This window comes from Triticum dicoccoides, chromosome 1B (genome assembly GCF_002162155.2).
Source record: "Triticum dicoccoides isolate Atlit2015 ecotype Zavitan chromosome 1B, WEW_v2.0, whole genome shotgun sequence".
In the NCBI taxonomy this organism is placed as follows: Eukaryota; Viridiplantae; Streptophyta; class Magnoliopsida; order Poales; family Poaceae; genus Triticum; species Triticum dicoccoides.
In genome coordinates this window covers 562,489,837-562,502,363 of record NC_041381.1, presented here as the reverse complement: position 1 = coordinate 562,502,363, position 12,527 = coordinate 562,489,837, and the positions used below count along the sequence as shown (strand labels likewise).

The window sequence follows — 12,527 nt, the reverse complement described above, 5'->3', positions numbered from 1 at the left end:
TATGTTTAGTCCCCCAAGTTTTGATGAGAATATTTATTATGGTGAAATCATGCCTCCTATTTATGATGATTATATTGATGAAAGTGGATTTGGAGAGGTCATGACTTTATTTAGTGATGAATCTACTATTTCGGAAGAGGTTCCAATTGATTATGAGCACAAAGTTGCTATCTATGATGATTATTGTGATGACTTGTATGCTATGAAGAATAAAGATAACCATGAAACTCGTCATCATGATTTTAGTTTTCAATTGGATTATGCCTCACATGATAATTATTTTGTTGAGTTTGCTCCCACTACTATTCATGAGAAGAAATTTGCTTATGTGGCGAGTAGTAAATTTTCTATGTTTGTAGATCATGAAAATAATGCTTTATGCGATGGTTATATTGTTGAATTCATTCATGATGCTACTGAAAATTATTATGAGGGAGGAATATATGCTTGTAGGAATTGCAATAATATCAAGTTTCCTCTCTATGTGCTTAAAGTTTTAAAGTTATGCTTGTTTTGCCTTCCTATGCTAGTTGATTATTGTTCCCATAAGTTGTTTGCTCACAAAATCCCTATGCATAGGAAGTGGGTTAGACTTAAATGTGCTATTTATATTCTTCATGATGCTCTCTTTATGTTTCAATCCTTATCTTCTATGTGAGCATCATTGAAATCATCATGCCTAGCTAGGGGCGTTAAACGATAGCGCGTGTTGGGAGGCAACCCAATTTTACTTTTGTTCTTTGTTTTTTATCCTGTTCAGTAATAAATAATTCATCTAGCCTCAGTTTAGATGTGGTTTTATGTTTTAATTAGTGTTGTGCCAAGTAGAACCTTTGGGAAGACTTGGGTGAAGTCTATGTGATCTTGCTGTAAAAAACAGAAACTTTCGCGCTCACGAGATTAGCTGCCATTTTTTACTGGAGAGTAATTTCAGTTTGTTTTTTTGCAGATGATTAATATACAAATTCCTCACGACCACCAATTTATTTCAGAATTTTTGGAGTTACAGAAGTATTCGAATGATACAGATTACTACAAACTGTTCTGTTTTTAACAGATTCTGTTTTCTATGTGTTGTTTGCTTATTTTGATGAATCTATGAGTAGTATCGGAGGGTATGAACCATAGAGAAGTTGGAATACAGTAGATATTACACCAATATGAATAAATAATGAGTTCACAACAGTACCTAAGTGGTGATTAATTTTCTTATACTAATAGAGCTTACGAGTTTTCTGTTGAGTTTTGTGTTGTGAAGTTTTCAAGTTTTGGGTAAAGATTCGATGGACTATGGAATAAGGAGTGGCAAGAGCCTAAGCTTGGGGATGCCCAAGGCAACCCAAGGTAATATTCAAGTACAACCAAAATCCTAAGCTTGGGGATGCCCCGAAAGGCATCCCCTCTTTCATCTTCGTTCATCGGTAACTTTACTTGGAGCTATATTTTTATTCACCACATGATATGTGTTTTTCTTGGAGCGTCATTTTGTTTTATTTTTGTTTTGCTTGCTGTTTGAATAATATCCCAAGATCTTAAATTCTTAAATGTTAGAGAGTCTTCACATAGTTGCATAATTATTTGACTACTCATTGATCTTCACTTATATCTTTTGGAGTAGTTTGTCATTTGCTCTAGTGCTTCACTTATATCCTTTTAGAGCACGGCAGTGGTTTTATTTTGAAGAAATAGATGAACTCTCATGATTAACTTATATTATTTTGAGAGTCTTTAAACTGCATGGTAATTTGCTTTGGTTATGAAATTAGTCCTGATATGATAGGCATCTAAGGGGGATATAATAAAAACTTTCACATAAAGTGCATTGAATACTAAGAGAAGTTTGATTCTTTATGATTGTTTTGAGATATAAAGGTGGTAATGTTAGAGTCATGCTAGTTGGGTAATTATGAAATTGAGAAATACTTGTGTTAAAGTTGGCAGGTCCCATAGCATGCACGTATGGTGAACGTTGTGTGACAAATCTGAAGCATGGGGTGTTCTTTGATTGCCTTCCTTATGAGTGGAGGTCAGGATTGCGTGATGGTTAACTCCTACCAACCCTTCCCCTATGAGCATGCATAGTAGTACTTTGCTTCGAGGGCAAAGATGTCATGCATACGGAACTACGGGAGGGTAGGACAAAGATGTCATGCAAGTTCTTTTCCATAAGCACGTATGACTATTTACAGAATACATGCCTACATTACATTGATGAACTGGAGCTAGTTCTGTGTCACCCTATGTTATAGCTATTACATGAGGAATCGCATCCGGCATAATTATCCATCACTGATCCAATGCCTACGAGCTTTTCACATATTTTTCTTCGCTTATTTACTTTTCTGTTGCTATTGTTACAATCACTACAAAACCCAAAAATATTACTTTTGCTACCATTACCTTTATTATCATATTACTTTGCTACTAAATACTTTGCTGCAGATACTAAGTTATCTAGGTGTGGTTGAATTGACAACTCAACTACTAATACTCAAGAATATTCTTTGGCTCCCCTTGTGTCGAATCAATAAATTTGGGTTGAATACTTTACCCTCGAAAGCTATTGCGATCCCCTACACTTGTGGGTTATCACTTATCATCCCCAGTCTAATGGTCAAGTTGAACTTAGCAATAGAGAAATAAAATTAATTTTACAAAATACTGTCAGTAGATCCCGGAAGAATTGGTCTAAGAAACTAGATGATGAACTTTGGGCTTATAGAACAACATATAAAAATCCTATGGGTATGTCTCCTTATAAAATGGTTTATGGAAAAGCTTGTCATTTGCCTCTTGAGTTAGAACATAAAGCATATTGTGCAATTGAAGAACTCAACTATGACTTCAAACTTATTGGTGAATATAGGTTATTTGATATTAGCTCATTAGCTGAATGGAGAACCCAAGCTTATGAAAATGCAAAGTTATTCAAAGAAAAAGTATCATCTCCACTATCTTTTGCGTTTACTTTTATTAGTTTAATCCATAGTTATCTTTTGCTTTAGATAAATAAAAGTTTGATCCTTTCTTTTTGAGAGTTTGCTTAGTGATCTATCTTTGTAATCGTGAGCAAGATATGTAATAAAGTTTAGTTTGAGTTTTGCTTTCTTTACTTTCTTGTTTCAATAAGAAAGGAAATAAATGAAAAATATCATATGCTAATCTTATGGTAAGTGGTGACATTGCACAAGGAAAAGTATAAGTAGAAAATTTTATTGTAGATTGACAAACATAGCATTGGTCAATGATGCAACTCATGAAAGAATTAATAAGGGAAGAGAAAATTCACATGCAAATACACTATCTTGGAAATCTTTTGTGATTGTGAGCAGCCATCAAAATATTATATGCCAAAATTGCTGACGTTGGACAAGGAAGACAACGTAATGATTTATGTTTGTTCATATTCACATAGAAGTTATATTGTCATAGATCCTTCAACATGTGGTGCTTGCCCCTATCTTTGCTAGCCAAAAATTCTGCACTAAGTAGAGATACTACTTGTGCATCCAAAAGCCTTAAACCCAAATCTTATTTGAGAGTCCACCATACCTACCTATGGATTGAGTAAGATCCTTCAAGTAAGTTGTCATCGGTGCAAAAGGGCAATAAAAATTGCTTCTAAAAGTGTGAGATCATTTAGTGTAAGGTAAAATTGAGGATTGTACGAACTTGTGATGGCGAAGTAAAAGCGACAGACTGCATAATAAATGATGCCATCATAAGGGGCAATATAATGTGACGTTCTCTTGCACTAAGGGGTTGAGCATACAAACAAAAAGCGCATGGCAACATCAGCTTCCCTCTGCGAAGGGCCTATCTTTTTTACTTTCATGTATTTATTTTCATGCAAGAGTCAAAGTTTTTCCCTCTATTCCTTTTTATTTTCTCCTTTTGCAAGCATCATGTGGCGAGGAAAGATCTAGGCACATATATCCAGTTGAATATGGGTATCATGAGTTATTATTGTTGACATCACCCTTGACGTGATTACGTTCAGAGGTGAAACTATCAGCCCATATCTTTCTATGTGTCCGGTTGAAACGTTTTGCCCATGTGTACACGGTGAGTGTTAGCAATCATAGAAGACTAAATGATGGTTGAGTATGTCGACTTGCCTAAAGGCTCCGATACGTGACCCTTCCTGAAAAGATGATGAATTGTAGTTGCAAAGTTGATTAAGAATATAGTTTGTTGGTTTCCAATAGAGTTTATGCTTTATACTTTGATGTTGTGATGAATTGTTACTTGTTCATGAGAAGTCTATGATAAAAGTTCTATGATAAAAGTTTTATGATAAAAGTTTTATGTTAAAGTTTGTTGTTGTCATAATAAGTTAGATGATGATGCTATGTCCGTATTTCTGTTTTTATCAATGCCTCTTGATATGTCTCCATCGTATCTATAATTTTTGATTGTTCCATGCCAATATTCTACAACTCTTACATATTTTTGGCAACATTTTATACTATCTTTGGGACTAACATATTGATCCAGTGCCCAGTGTCAGTTCCTGTTTGTTGCATGCATTTTGTTTCGCAGAAAACCCATATCAAACAGAGTCCAAACGGGATAAAAACGGGCGGAGAATATTTTTGGAATATTTATGATTTTTGGGAAGAAGAATCAACGCGAGACGATGCTCGAGGGGCCCACGAGGCAGGGGGCCCCTGACCCTCGTGGACACCCCGTAAGGCAGTTGCTGCTCTTCTTTTGCCACAAGAAAGCTAATATCCGGAAAAAAATTGTCTTGGAGGTTTCAATCCAATCGGATTTACGGATCTCCGGGAATATAAGAAACGGTGAAAGGGCAGAACCAGGAACGCGGAAATAGAGAGAGACAGAGAGACAGATCCAATATCGGAGGGGCTCTCCCCCCTCCCACGCCATGGAGACCATGGACCAGAGGGGAAACCCTTCTCCCATCTAGGGAGAAGGTCAAGGAAGAAGAAGAAGAAGGGGGCTCTCCCCCCCTCGCTCCCGGTGGCGCCGGAATGCCGCCGGGGCCATCATCATCACCGCGATCTACACCAACACCTCCGTCATCTTCACCAACATCTCCATCAACTTCCCCCATCTATCTAAAGCGGTCCACTCTCCCGCAACCCGGCGTATGCGACCTACCCGGGTTCAACCTGGCCGGAAGCATGTTTTCGTTGGTTGCACGCAAAGCATGGAGTTTGCGGAAGGTTCCGAATCCGGAGGAGAGACTGCCATCTATTCAGGTGATGAGTCCTCGACCGGAGAGACGGAATCGATCTACCAGCTTCAAGACGGCCGCCTTGGGGGCTACTCCGATGGAAACATTATTCCGGACCCCTATGAGCCGCCATCCAGGGTTGCAATCTTCATGGCTGGCACAGGGTCGGTTTTCAATTCATCAACAGTGGCAGCTACGGCATCCGGCTCAACTGCTATTGTGACAGCTGGGGCTGGCGGCTCAGCTCGGCCGCCGGCTCAGGTTTTGTCTGAATTCTTGGACACCTTGACGACCTTGTTAGCAATAGAAGTTACTACAACGAATCAAGCACAACATAATGCAGAAGTTGCAAAAGTGCTAGATGAGGTGGCTAAGGCCCAGGAGGATCTTAATGCGAAGAATATCAAGATGGCAGAGGAACAAGCCCGGGTGGATGCTGAGTCATAGCGTATCAGGGCGGAGGCTTTTCGCTTAAGTTTGGATCAAAATGCTTCTAATGTCGTTCTTTGCAGGAGGCACCAAACCCGTTTGCCTTTGCAGTATGAGGCACATAACCATTTTAACACACCTGGGCCAGGACCGAGTAATCCGCCAGGTACGGCCCGGGTTGTAGAGACCCTAGGGAGTGGGGTGGCAGCTCAGCCTCGCTTGCCAGACCCGCCCCGTAGGGATCAAACCCCGCCCCGACGGTTTTCAACACCTTCCGGCCATTATTCTAACCTAGTGGACATCATGATAGCAGCGGCGACACGGCTGGCAGCTACTCCAATCGAGGGCGAGTCTCCAGTTGCAGTGCAGACACGGAACACGGTAGAGCTTCTTCAGACAGCGGTTGTGCAACAGGCGGCTTATTCATACAGTCGTGAGTGTGTTCATTCGACCCCTCGCCCCAAGTTGAAGTTATAGCCGGCGGATTGAGTCACCGGCGGTTTCTAGCTGCGAACGGCGTCATCACCCGCCCCATGATAATAACTTGTTGCTCAATGCTCAGGCCATTGTGCATCAAGCCGGAGCTCTTCGTGAAGCAGAAGTGGCGGCTCAACTTGCGGCGAATCAACTGGGGGCTTATCCGCCGCCTCCGATTTTGATGGGAGCTGGAACAATCTCTAGGACGGTTGGAGTGTTGTGCCTGGTACCATCTTTACGTAATGAGCATCTGCCTAAGGATTTCAAGGGTCCTCGTAAAGTGGCTAACTATACAGCTGATCTTCCCCCTAAGGCGTGGATTGAGAGTTATGAGTTAGCAATGAAGATGCTGGATGTTAATGATGATTTATGTGCTAAATACTTTACTATGATGTTGGATGGGCCTGCTCAAACTTGGCTAAAAGGATTACCCGCTAATTCCATCAGTTCATGGGCAGAGTTAAAAGTGTGGTTCATTCAGAATTTTAAAGGGACGTGCAAGCAACCTCTGACGATTATTGACCTTGATAACTGCGTGCAGCGTGAGGATGAGTCGGCCCATCATTGGTCCGGCAGGTCTCTGCCATTATTCACTCCTCGGGCAGTATTTGCGGCAGGTCAGGAGGTTCTGGTTTTGGAGAAGAACTGTCATTTTACCCCCTTAAGCAGAAGCTTAGGCAGCTTAAACGTCACTGTAATGACATGGGTGAGCTTATGGCAGCTCTCATTAAGTATGCCGACTCTGATACCACCAAAGACACCAGATATAATGATGAGAAATCAAACAAAGGCAAGAAGAGTGGCAATGGTAAGGGTCAGCAGCAGAATGTGGCAGGCGGAAATGGTAATAACCAAGGCAATGGTGGTAAGCGAAAACACCTGGAATGCGAATCAGATCTAGTAGCGAATACCAACGCATGGGTATAAAAACCAGCGCCATAACGGCAATGGTAAGCAGTCCTTTGGAGGAAAAATCTTTAATATTGAGGCAATGATGAATGATCCTTGCCTAAAACACAGTCTGCCTAACAAGCCGACCACTCATGCTTGGAAGGATTGTTTTATCATGCGAGAATATAGAAATTATAGCTTTAATCAGAATCATGGTAACAAAAATGGTCCACCTGGCGGGCCAGGATCTGGTACTTAGGGGCCCGGCTTGGTGGCGGCGGCTCGAATTCTGGTTATCAAGGCCAGGGCCGTCACGACGGTTATAACCAACAGTCCGGTCAGGGTAATCAGCAACAAGATAATCAATCAGGGTATCAGAATAACCCAAAGCAGCTCAATGGAAGTTCGTATCATGTTTTTACTACAAGTCTCTGTAAATGTGATTAGAAGGTTCATAAATGTGCGGTCAATACTGTTGAGCCGGCAGTGCCCCAGTACTTGTGATGGTCAGCATATCCAATCACAAGAATTCGGGAGGATCACTCACCCCGGGTTGATAATCCGGGTCATCTGGCGTTGGTAGTAGCCCCTCAAGTGGGTGGTTATAAGTTCACTAATGTGCTTATGGATGGTGGTAGCAGTATTAACATCCTGTATTATGACACATTTCGACGGATGAATCAAACTGACAAGTATCTTAAGCCGTCTTCCACAGTCTTCCATGGTGTGGTACCAGTCATTGATGAAGAGGTCGCCAAGGTTGGGGAAGAAGTCGTCGCTGCCAGCAGTCGCGTGAGTGCGCTCCCCTAAAATCCCTCGCCAGTATAGGATCATGAGATGCAGGGTTCCGGAGGCCCGTTGTCCCTTCTCGCGGTGCATGCCAGAAGGAGGGATGGAGAAGACTTGCATGGCAGCGCAATGTTTTGGAACAAAGAGAAATCATATGTTGTGGCGGCAGCTAGGGTAGTCTATATAGTGCGGGTCAGGCAGGTCGTGGGAGTAAACCCACGTCCAAGTCGGTAAAAGCACCATGATCCAAAAGAATCGGAAACAGCTGAGTAACTAACGTGTTCTTTAATTATTAATTAATGACTCATTATTATTTTCCGATCAACAAAAATATAGACAACATACATAGTTTTGTCATCAGCTCGGCTCATTCTCGAACCCCAATGTGGCGTGGAGTAGCGTGGCAAGCGAGGAGGAGGAGCGCGTGTATATGTCTCCTCTTCTCATGCTCATACAAATTCTAGTAGAGCTCACCTTATAAAGTGTTGCATCTTCCACTCACCTGGCAGTATGGGACTAAACATTAGTCCCACTCACAACACACACAACCATGCATGAATGAGCCAGGAGAATTTTAGATTTTACTTGGGATTTGGACCAAAAGCCTACTAGCAAATTCCAACAACGTCCCATTATTTGGAGTAGCCTCGCTGAGGCCGGGTGAGTGTATGACGATTCTACTAGACTCTTTTTTTGGCCGCAAACATAGTAGGGGTAGTTATTATGACGGTCCGGGGGTGACTCTGCTAGAGTTGCTTTTAGAACATGTTCAAATATGTGCACTTTGCTTTCATGATGATTGAACCCTTTAGAGAAAAGGTGGCCAGCCTATTCTTCATGATGATAATTTGCGTATAGATTTGTCCATGTAATGTCCAACGTAAGGAAACCTGTCACATCGACACCATCTATAGAGTCATTGCATGAACAGCTCAGGGAGACCAGTCATAGGTCCATACCGTCAACAGAAAAGCTGACCAATTATGCATAGTGACATGCCATATAACTTTGGTCCACAATTTCCATCACAAAACCTGGCCAATATATGATACACTGTATAAACTTATAGAAACACCTCACGAAGGACCCCGACAATATTGGAACTATCAGTTGCAGAACATCAAATTCAAAACTTGACCAACTATGGATAACTACATGCCATTTATTTAACCCACAAATTCTAACAGGCAACCCAGAGAAGTGTTCTATGTAAGGAGTTATATGAACGCTTCGGGGAAGACGGGGCGTTGTCGGAATTGTAGGCTCGAAAGTATGAAAGAGAAAAAGGTTACCTACTGTGCATGGCAATAACGCCTATAGCTTTAACCCACAATTGCCAGCATGAAACCACAATGTTTGACATAGATAGAGTTGCATAAAAATATCAATGAGGGCAATATTTTTATTATAAAAAACTGATTGAAGTAAATGAAAAACATATTTGGCAATATTATTTTTGTTACAGTCATAACGCATCATACCTTATGTCCTTAAGATGATATCTTTAGCATAAAACGAGTGTATAGGTCTAACTCTATCAATGCATGCATTTCAATCATAAGATTATATCTTTGACATTAAAATGAGGGTATAAATATAACTCTACCAATGTGCATTAGATGAGCGTATAGATATAACTCTTCCGATACATGCATCATATCTTAAGGCCCTATCTTTAGCATTAGTGACCAAAGGGGCACCAAAGGTGGCACGTACCCCACCATTACAAGGCACACCACCATCCCCGTCCTCTGCGTCTCTTTAAAACCCCTCACACCAACTGACTCTCGTCCATCGAAGCGGAACCCACATACAATCTGCCGCTGTGCTCGCCCACTTTCCTCACATCACGACACCACTAGCCCTGTCTAAGACCAATGGCGCCCACTGCCTCAGGATCACTGCTGGCCCTGTCAGTAATCGTCCTTGTGACCATTGCGTCGACCCTTCTGCTAGCGCCAGTGGCGGCGAATGACATTGACGCGCTCACGGCCCTGAGGAGCGGCTTGAAGGACCCCAACGGTGCGTTGAAGACCTGGGACCCGCAGTTGGTCGACCCTTGTACCTGGTTTCACATCACTTGCAACGACCACAAACGCGTCACCCGCATGTGAGTAGACTTGGATACCTCCATTCCTTTATATATGCGAGATTCTGATTCCGTCCATGTGTGTGCCTCTGGTACTCCCCGTGTTTCAAAATAATTTGTGTTCTAGGATTATCCTAAAACTTCATTAAGTTTGGCCAAGTCTATATAAAAATATATCGTCACCTATAAAACAAAATTTGCTTCATTAGATTCATGATGAAATATATTTGATACTACCTCCGTCTCGGTGAATAAGTCATTCGCGTAGTTCTAAGTCGACGATTTAACTATCTAAATATATATTTTAATATATATTTAAAAACTTCATCCGTGTAGAAATCTAGTGATATACTTTTTATGACATATAACACATATTTAATTTCTCAAATCGATGACCTAGAACTACGTGAATGACTTATTCACCTGGACGGAGGTAGTATAATAGATTTTTGTGGATTTTTCTATATGATCAGTAAAAAAATGTCAATTTGACTTAGAAAGATCCTATAATCCAATCATTTTGGAATGGTGGAAGTGCTTTGTATCCATCCAGCACCCTTGTTCAAACTATTGGCGTTGCCGGTGTGGAACTGGATGAGCAAATGGATTATGATTGTCTTGTTTTTTTAATAAAAAAAGATGGACTCGATCTGCTGATCTAATGTGTCGCGTTTGGTTTACACAATTTTATTTATTAAATTTTTTGGATTGACGCACAGTTTTTGCTACTCATTTGTTAGAGGGTTTTTGGTACTCCCTTGGAGTGGAGCAGATGCCCTTTTTCCTCTTTTATTTTTGGAGAGGAGCAAATCCATGGAGTAAAACATGGAAGAACATACTGCTTGGTCGTTTGAATTTATTTATTTATAGAAGAACCACAAAAAAAGAAGAAGAAATTGCAAATAGTTGGACGGATGTAGTTTTTTTGGATTTTGGATTTTTTTAGGGCAAAACAGTCGTGCTTTATTACTCAATCGGCAAGATTACAGGAACAATGTTCGGGTCGTGGGATGACACAGCCAAGTGTGACGACCTTGCTCTAAATATAGGGTACCTAGTTTGTTTCTTTTTATTTAGAACCACCAAGCTTTATTATTCATAGTTCACAAAACTGGGGATACAAACGGGGTTATGTGGATGTACCAAGCAGATATATTTACCACAATCTAAAGAATGAGAAAACTTGTACTCCTAGATATGAATTTTTTTTTAGATGAAGTTTTTGGGCGAATCTGGTAGGCCTAGTCCAAAACTCTTGGACCTGAAGACTATGAACCTGGCCCAGTCAAGGCCTCCTCATGTTGGTGACTGCTTTTTCTTTTTTGCGGGTTCAATAGTAATTTATTCCGATTTCTCAAAAAAATAGTAGTTTATTCCGTAATAATAGAGTTATAATCGAGAGAGAAGACCTCCTCAATACATTGGGGGGCTACTTTCAAGCCACACAGCTGTGGTTCACTCAGAACGACTATACCATACCAGACGATCGGCAACTTTATTTTGAGTGACTGCTTTTTTGAGGGAACATGTGAAGTGACTGCTTGGAGCACCGTCCTTTTTGTATTTCCGGACGCATCTAATTTTAACTGGAGTAGTAATGTTATTTATTTGTTTTAACAGAGACCTTGGCCGCCAGAACCTGTCCGGACCGCTGGCGCCGGAGCTTGGCCAACTGGACCGGCTAGAATATTTGTGAGCCTCTCCAACCCAACCCAGTTTATTTCTGCGGTGACGATTTACCAATGACGACGCACGCTTCTAGAATGGTATTGACCCACTCTTTTGGCATCTGATCAACAGGGAAATTTATGGCAACCAGTTGACCGGCCCAATCCCAAAGGAACTGGTTGGGTTGTCCAACCTGAAAAATGCGTGAGTGGAGCTCAGCTTCATGCATTCTTTGCATTCCAATTGTTCTCCTTGCACTTCGTTTCTTCACCCTGCATTTCACCTGCAGGGATTTCTCAAACAACAACTTCTTCGGCCCGATCCCAACCTCCGGACCGTTTCGGCACATACCTCGGAGTAGGTACGTACAGCGCATCCGCCTTCAGTATATGTACTCCATGTATTTGTTCCACCACTCATCATAAGCGCTGACCATCCATTCATGCATGTCCATTGTTGATTTTGGTGCAGCTTTGCCAACAACCCGCGCCTGGGCAGGAAGTGCTAGATGGTTCATGGAGTAGCTGAGTGAAATAAACTGGTGGTAGCATGCAGCTAGCGAAACGGGCGGCGTCGGTTCATGGAGTAGCTGGATTCGTGAGCGAGGTTTAGCTGTGTGTGCGCGCGCCAGAGTAGACATGCTGATTAGTTTCTGTTCTGTACAAGCTTGAGATCGATGTGGCTGTTGCTGTCACATTACTTCCCCTAATAAAATCGCCAATTGATGCTCGAGCCTATGTATCTTTGCTTTCTCCCAAGGACTGAAAACTTTCGCCTTTATTGACAGAAGAGAGAGGTTGGTAAAACTTTCTATGAAGTATATGAGCTGCGGGGGGTTTCCGAGTTGAGAAAAGTATGTTTTTCATAACTGTCGACGGGGTAGGGGTTGGGGGAGTACCTGAAGCCGGGAGGTCACAGGCTGCCGCACGACGAGCAGCCTTGTCCGCCACCCGAACTCCACTGTCGCGGATCCGACCACTCTTG

The 12,527-nt window shown here is 41.8% G+C and overlaps 1 protein-coding gene across 1 annotated transcript; it reads left to right on the top strand.

Annotated features, from left to right (window-relative positions):
- Positions 1-9,597: 9,597 nt before the first annotated feature.
- On the top strand, positions 9,598-12,275 carry LOC119308488 (leucine-rich repeat protein 1-like). Its single transcript, XM_037584618.1, has 5 exons — positions 9,598-9,896; positions 11,496-11,567; positions 11,676-11,747; positions 11,833-11,904; positions 12,015-12,275. The coding sequence occupies exons 1-5, from the start codon at positions 9,664-9,666 to the stop codon at positions 12,049-12,051; spliced, it is 486 nt and encodes a 161-aa protein (XP_037440515.1). The 5' UTR covers positions 9,598-9,663; the 3' UTR covers positions 12,052-12,275.
- The last annotated feature ends 252 nt before the right edge of the window (positions 12,276-12,527 follow it).